At 45.3% G+C, this 7,500-nt stretch overlaps 1 protein-coding gene across 1 annotated transcript in view; it reads right to left on the bottom strand.

The window, feature by feature from the left end:
* Positions 1-5,906, bottom strand: part of LOC310772088 (ATP-binding cassette sub-family C member 12-like) — a gene marked incomplete at both ends in the record, with an annotated part of 17,359 nt that extends 11,453 nt beyond the window's left edge. Inside the window, 9 exons of the mRNA XM_083664553.1 lie at positions 491-717; positions 1,317-1,496; positions 1,871-1,974; positions 2,183-2,281; positions 2,904-2,951; positions 3,324-3,414; positions 4,406-4,540; positions 5,005-5,208; positions 5,834-5,906. Coding sequence (XP_083520679.1) covers positions 491-717; positions 1,317-1,496; positions 1,871-1,974; positions 2,183-2,281; positions 2,904-2,951; positions 3,324-3,414; positions 4,406-4,540; positions 5,005-5,208; positions 5,834-5,906 — 1,161 coding nt within the window. The remainder of the gene's footprint in view (positions 1-490; positions 718-1,316; positions 1,497-1,870; positions 1,975-2,182; positions 2,282-2,903; positions 2,952-3,323; positions 3,415-4,405; positions 4,541-5,004; positions 5,209-5,833) is intronic.
* Positions 5,907-7,500: the final 1,594 nt, after the last annotated feature.

The raw sequence follows: 7,500 nt of genomic DNA, 5'->3' as shown, positions 1-7,500 counted from the left end.
AACTATGGAGCACAGTCTATGACAACTACAAATCCTGAAGGAACAGTGGTACGAGTTTTAGTTTAGGATTATTTTATTTTTTATTTATTTTTAAAGAAAGAGAGAGAAAGAAGTTAGATCAAGAAGGGCCCAGGTGGAGGCTTAAAACTTTATATAAGGATTGTTTTAAACGTGATGGAGAAAAGGATGGACAAATCACTCTTCCGGAACCGAAAGCTACGTCATGATGTCACGTTGAGCTCTATGGTAGAGGACATGTGAGAGCGAAATTATTGATTGATTGCTTATTAATTGGTTGTTGATCATTATCGACAATTATTGTTGGTTGTCTGCTAAAGTGACTCTGGTGTTGACTAACTTACCAAACAATCATAATTTACCACCATTGGCTGATCATAAGTCATTACAGTATGTACAACTTCACAGCAAAGTGAATTCCTTTGTATGGGTCCCTGTAGAACTTAGTTTTAGTTTGCTGGCGTGAACTCACAAGAGAATGAGAGTGAACAGAGCTCCCATCACAGCCACAGCTACCAGCAGGGGTGGGAAGATGGCTGAGATGGTGATGATGGTGTAGGTGGAGAGCAGACAGAACTGGCAGAAAGAGTCCATGTTGGCGGGGAGCACGGAGTCCACCTCATCTTGATCTTTGGAGAAGCGGTTGACGATGCGGCCTGTCGGTGTGGTGTCAAAGAAACTCATGGGACTTGCTATGATCTGAGAAAGGGACATAAAGTACTCCACTCTGTCAGGTGCTCATTGGCAGGTATAGTCACTTTTTCCTAAGTCGGTCACTTTTGCTGCTATTATCTTAAGTCTGTCAGCTGCGGTTAGCTCCTGTTATCCCTTGATTAGATGTCATATATCACCCTGTTTTTAGCTGAAATCTTCACTGTAGCCGTGAGCTTAAAGTGAAAGTGAAAGTGAAACTTTAAGCGTATGGCTAGTGCAGATTTCAGATAAAAGCAGGCAGACAAATGACATTGTTTCAAGTCAACTTGGCATGTCAGGGCTTGTGGAGACTTGGCTCATACCAGACCAGCAGTATGGAGGCATTTAATTATATTTTTTTCTTTAATGTTTGAAAGTTGGTCATCATTCACTTCAATTGTTTAGGACAATTCTGCAACAGCGTTTTGCTATGAAACTCCAGGACTGTTTTGTGGACAAAAAAAACTGTGCCGAGTAGATGTCTGAATTTTCATTTTTGGGTCAACTCATCCTTTAATCTAGTTAAAATGGGTTGACAAGGCTTTTTTTAATCTATAAGTCAAACTCGTAAGAATGGTGGCTGGGGTTCAGCCATCCCACTGTACCTTCTTGAACATGGTGTCATGGAGCTTGGAGGAGGCATGCAGAGTGACCTTTGTGAAGGAGTAGCCTTTGATGACACCAAGTGCCACCATGGCAACCACCGTCAGGCCATAAATCATTTGGTAGAAGGGCAGGTCCGGGTTCTCTGAGATGTTCCCCTGGTCCACACTGGAGATGTTCCCCTGGCCCCCACTGGAGATGTTCCCCTGATCCACACTGGAGATGTTCTGGGGCACAACAGAGCAATCTGAGGATCTCAGTGGAGACCTAAGTGTATCGCATGAGTGCTAGTGAGTGAGTGAGTGAGTGAGTGAGTGAGTGAGTGAGTCTCCACCATGTTGTATCAGATGAGTAGAAGACACTTGCTTGCGCCGTTGTGCAGATTGACTGAGAACACATTTGACTGGGTTTGTGTGTGTGTGTGTGTGTGTGTGTGTGTGTGTGTGTGTGTGTGTGTGTGTGTGTGTGTGTGTATGTGTGTGCGCGCGTGCGTGTGCGTGTGCGTGTGTGTGTGTGCGTGCGTGCGTGCGTGCGTGCGTGTGTGTGTGGTCCTTACCCCGTTGCCCTGCTCCAGCCAGTAGCTAAGCCACCAGTTGCTGAAGGCCGTGGTTCCAACCAGCAGGATGATGACCATGATGGTGAGGAAGGTCACCAGATAGCCTGCAGGAACAAAGTCACACCAAACCTCAAAGACCAAAACCTCAAAGTGTGTCTGTGTCTGTGAAGGTGTGCATTGTGTGGGTTTGCGCATTGATAGGCGCGCGCGTGCGTGCGTGCGTGCGTGCGTGCGTGCGTGTGTGTGCGTGCGTGCGTGCGTGCGTGTGTGTGTGTGTGTGTGTGTGTGTGTGTGTGTGTGTGTGTGTCAGACCTCCAGCTGCCTGGCAGTAGTAGTTGTAGGTCCTCCAGTTGACTGCACCTTCTCTGGCGCTCTCCAGACTGACCAGCTGGTTCTCGGCCTCCACAGCAGCTTCAGGGGAGGAGAAGGATTTGACTGACCCAAGATCACAATGTCTTCCAGCAGCTTAAACTGTGTCCTCACTGACCGGATTGTGTTCACATGCAGCAAAAACACATACATCCAGGTGTTGCTACTGTTATTATTACTACGAATGCAGTGCCCGTTCCCCTCCCTCCTCTTCCCCGCATTGACACATCATGCTCTCCCACTCTTCACCCCATCCTCCACCTGCTTGCAGCGCTCCCCCCCCCCCCCCCCCACCCGCAACCCCGCACTCCGTCAGGTTCCCAGCAGTGCACCCCCCAAGTTTGAAGTCGATTGGACGAACGGTTCGTGAGATAAACCGCTGGCGCTATGGCGCTATGCCGAATTGCATGAAATGCGCCACTGCACTATTTCGGGTTCCAAGCAGCGCACTCCCCAAGTCGCTCTGTGGTCTAGGAATGAAGGAATGAAGAGAAGAACACATGTCAAGCTACGGTTTGGAAACAAAAATGGGTCCCCCGACTAAAATGGTACAAATAGTTATTCATGAACCTGTATTTCTTCGATTTAGACTCCTGGTTGACCCTGCACCAACATAAAGATCCACAACTTTAGATTTGTAGCTTATTGAGATTTGTCAACTTACGTTTGTTGTCAGACGTCCCATCGTCTTTCTCATCTGACATGTCAAAGCCTGGGGCGAAGCACAGATACCAGTCACCTCATTATAATGCATCAGGCTACATACAGCATAGAGAACTGGTTATATTACAAGATATATAGATGCTAAGCTCCTATATCTCTGCATTTAGAATGATGAAAAGCATAACGCTATAGAGCAAAAATCCATTGCAAATGTAAGAAATGAAAAGCACTATATAAATTAAATTTTCTTTCTGAAATAGTGGACACCACAACTTTGGCATTGCCTCTTAATCAGTGTAGACATGTTTGTCAGATAGTTTCCTCTTGACAATGAGAATGGTTTCACGTCCATCCAAGGCCAAAATAGTGCAATTATTCAATATACTCCTTTGTTGATAGTGACATAAGCATGATGTTTTACCTGGGTTCACGACCCCTCTGTCTGTGTGCTCTCTTAGCTCCGCCTCCTTCAGGTGGGCAGGGTGTGGTGACACCTCCTCCTCTTTCTGAGTCTGTCAAAAGGGAAGAGGTGTTACTGCTCAATCTGGACAAGCTCAGAATAACTGACAGCCATCACCCAAAAGTTGATTATAAACCCTTAACCCAAGTCCTAATCTGAGGGTGTATTCACACCTGTCTCGTTTCGAGCAGTTTTTCCAAAACAGAGAGCTTTTTCCCCCTTGGTGCGGTTCGTTTGGGGGAGTGTGAACACAGCAATCACACTCGATTGCGGGACAAAACAAGCGGACCAAGATCGCCAAGAAAGAGTGGTCTCGGTCCACTCCCAAATGAACTCTCGTGCAGTTCGTTTGTGGTGAGAACGTGATCCGACCTCGATCCGACACAACTGCAGGAAATTTTTGGCAGGCATTTTTGGATAAACCAGCTGCCGTGGCATTCTATTAGTAGTAAGTAATAGAAGTTACGATAAGATGGTAACATCTTGTTTGAAATCCCATCGTCTTTGGCCGTAGTCAGCTGCGCTGTGCGTAATGGCCTGAAGAACGAGCATTTTTATCGGTTTAAAACAACATCTTCATTCTTCACATCCTGTTTTGGCGACTTGTGAAACTAGCGTTTGCATGGATAAACTTTTGGGGATTTTTGCATCGTCACATCAGCAGTTTGAACTCGACCAACTCACCTCTGCATGGTCACCATTATGGTAAATGAAAACAAGTCGTGGTCCTCAGAGCCAGCCTTTGTGATAATTGTCTAGTTGGTTCAATCAGACAATCAGACTGATTGCATGTCTTCCTCGAAATGTCCTTATTTATTAATATTTTATTCCTAACAGCACAGGTGTTCATATGCGTAATCCTCTGAAGTCTCTGTGATCGTAATAGCAGAAGTTGCGAGGGTCTTGTTTGATCTTCCATCTCCAAATTATCGCGTGATGCCATGGCTATTACCATTTATTCAGATGTGACAGATCCAAAAGAGTATTGTCTTACTTTAGAGTAGGCTGTTCCATCAGGTGTGAGATAGGGCCTATTGTCTTACCTTGGACTGTTCCATCAGGTAGCTGGTGATGAGCTGGGCGTAGCGTCTGTTGGCCTTCATCAGCTCACGGTGGCTTCCTCCCTCCTGGACCTCACCATCCTCCAGAAGAAGAACGTCATCACAGAACTCCAGGTACTGACAGATAGTACAAATAGACACAAGTAACAAAAAGGGATGGGGGGATTAAGAATAAATGCATTAATAAATGAAAAGTAATAAACGTTTGGTGAGCGGCTGAGAACTGAGTCTAATCTTCATATCCTTGACTGAAAATGTCCCAAGGGAGCAGATTTCAGTATTTCAAGTCTGAGGAAGTCTTTCCATAGTCCATGGAGACACGTGGAACATGAAGCTTTAGTCAATTCTGTGAGCATGTGTGGTGCAAATGGTAAAATTGCAATCTCCATAAGGAGGGCTGTGTAAAAAAAAACATTATATACCAATGCTTGGCTCTCCTGATACCAATGGAGGGCTAACCAACTTTTTTTTAGCGGATGGGTGCTGTAACTATCACCTGTCCGTCAGGTGTCAGAGCTAGCCACAGCACAGAAACTGCTTTGAGACTTAGCGCTAATGCCAGCAGGATCATGTTCTCCTACCTGGAGCTGGTGAGTAACCAAGATGATGGATTTCCCCCGAAGGTCTTTCTTGATGCACTCCTCAAACATGCGTTTGCCCACGTGGGCGTCCACAGCAGACAGCGGGTCGTCCAGCAGGACGATGTCCCTGTCGGAGTAGACCGCTCTCGCCACGCTGATCCTCTGCTTCTGCCCCCCCGACAGATTCAGCCCCCGCTCTCCTATCTGCCACAACACAGCAAGATTGTATGTTTAATTAGGTATATGCTATTTGCACCTGTACGTCGAATTTAAAATGTTTAAGTACGTCCAAAGTATGCACATGACATGTGCACCTATGTGCAGTGAATATGCCACTGTCTCTGACTTGTCTTATCACTCTACTGCCTTATTGCTTGTTGTTTTTGCACTCATATGCCCTGTTATATTTGTACTATGTTGTAAACGGAGTTCACAGCACAAGAATTTCACACGTGATACTTGTACTACGGAGTGACAATAAAAATCTTGAATCTTGAATCTTGAACATACATATATACATACATACATACATACATACATACATACATACATACATACATGTACATACATACATACATACATACATACATACATACATACATACATAGGTTTTAGAATTGAATAGGACCTCTTTTTTTGGTCACCTCCCAAAGTGGCTGGATGTCATTGGTTTTGAAAAAGATCTTGGTATGTGTTTGTGGTGCCAATAGTTCCAGAGAAAAGTCATCTACAGATGTAAGACTTACAATAAAAGGAGAACTAGAGCCATTTGAATAGGCTTGTTAGAAAGCATTAGAAAAACATGTATGACTGAGGAGAGAATTCTGACCTCGGTTTGATCACCATAGGGGAGGATGTCCAGGTCGGCTCTGAGGCAACAAGCACTTAAAACTCTGTCATACCTGAAGAGGAACAACACAAGACAGTTAGCAGCCTGACCATAAGGGACCTGCCAACTAGCATACTGTACCTACCATTCAGTAGTGCTACTTTTAGGTGATGCTGCATTTGTGCAAACTCGCTGCTCTACGCTGACACCCACAGGACAATATCTGCTATCAAACTCCCTGCTCTACGCTGACACCCACAGGACAATAAAGTGGGGAACAGTGGCAACAAAGCGATCCATAGAGCCCCTGCTGTCCTGTCCGGTGGCTAACGAACGTGTTCGATCATCGAGGCAAATAGATGCTTTACGTTTTTATTTCTCAACTTGACTTGCCTTCTGGGTGTCTGGGTAATGTAGAGGTAAAAGCACTCGCCTACCACCCGGGTTAAATCTCCGGCAGCAGTACTTCCGGCTTGGTCAGAGGTTTCAAACTGGCCGTGTCTGTGGGTGGGAAGCCGGTGGGGTATGAGTTCTGGTCGCTGCGCTAGCAGTGCCTCCTCTGGACAGTTTGGGCACACCTGTTCGTGGGGGAGGGGAACTGGGGGGGCATTTCACTTGGACCAAAACTTAAAAACAAAATGTCTAAAAGGGGGAGGAAATCCACAATTTTTAAAGTTTTGGTGTGAAATGGTATATGGTCTCTCCTGATTCTAAATCTACCTGGGTTAGTAAAACTATTTTTATAAGCATTTATGGAAAAAAGAATAGTGGATAAAAATCCTTGGTTTGTATGCCTAAACCGGAAGAGGGCATTACTTTGGCACTCTATGGAGGAGACTCGTCATATTATTGTGCCGCCCAAACACATTTAGCTCACATTAAAAGCTAGTATCCATGAGTCAGCAATCTATCTTCTTGCCATCTTCGGCGGGACTGAGTTGACTTTCTGATCACAATCCTGCTACATGAGAGAGATAACCTTTGACCTTTTACAGTTTGACAGCCTTGTCAGATGCTAGCTCAGAGATAAGAGAAACTTTATCCTATATAGTCAGCTGAGTGAAAGCTTTCAAGTCAAGTCAATTTTATTTATATAGCCCTAATTCACAAGCATGTCTCAGAGGACTTCACAGAACATATGTCTAGCTAAATCTAGCTGACACAACAGTAGCAATTAACGTAGTAATAATAACAAGATTGAACAATCATATGATAGAGAAAGGGGAGAAGAGGGGGGAATGTGGGGGAGGAGAGAACAGGGAAGGGAGGAGATGGGGAGGGAACATGGGAATGAGAGCGGGGGGAATGTGGGGGAGAGAGGAGAGAGCAGGAAAAGGGAGGGGTTGGTGAGAGGGCAGGGGAGGGAGAGCGGGTGTATGTGGGGGAGGAGAGAGCAGGGAAAGGGAGGAGGGAGGAGCTTTAACATGTGTCAGGTGAAATAGCCATAAGTTAGACCAATTACAAAGATTATTGTGCGAAATGTCCACATCCTTTGTTTGAATGTTACATAATCATTGCATGATCATTGCAGTAACAGTCTGTTTCTGTCACTTTAAGGCTCATTAATTTTAAGTCCCACCACAGAGGTTCCGGCTTACTGCTCGCTTAGTAGTCTCTCAAGCCAGTCTATGTCTTCCACAAGCTCTGAATGCTCCAGAGACAGTCTG

The sequence above is a fragment of the Poromitra crassiceps genome (genome assembly GCF_964638095.1).
Source record: "Poromitra crassiceps genome assembly, contig: HAP1_SCAFFOLD_1936, whole genome shotgun sequence".
In the NCBI taxonomy this organism is placed as follows: Eukaryota; Metazoa; Chordata; class Actinopteri; order Beryciformes; family Melamphaidae; genus Poromitra; species Poromitra crassiceps.
The sequence above is the reverse complement of the archived record's forward strand: the minus strand, read 5'-3'. Positions and strand labels throughout refer to the sequence as shown.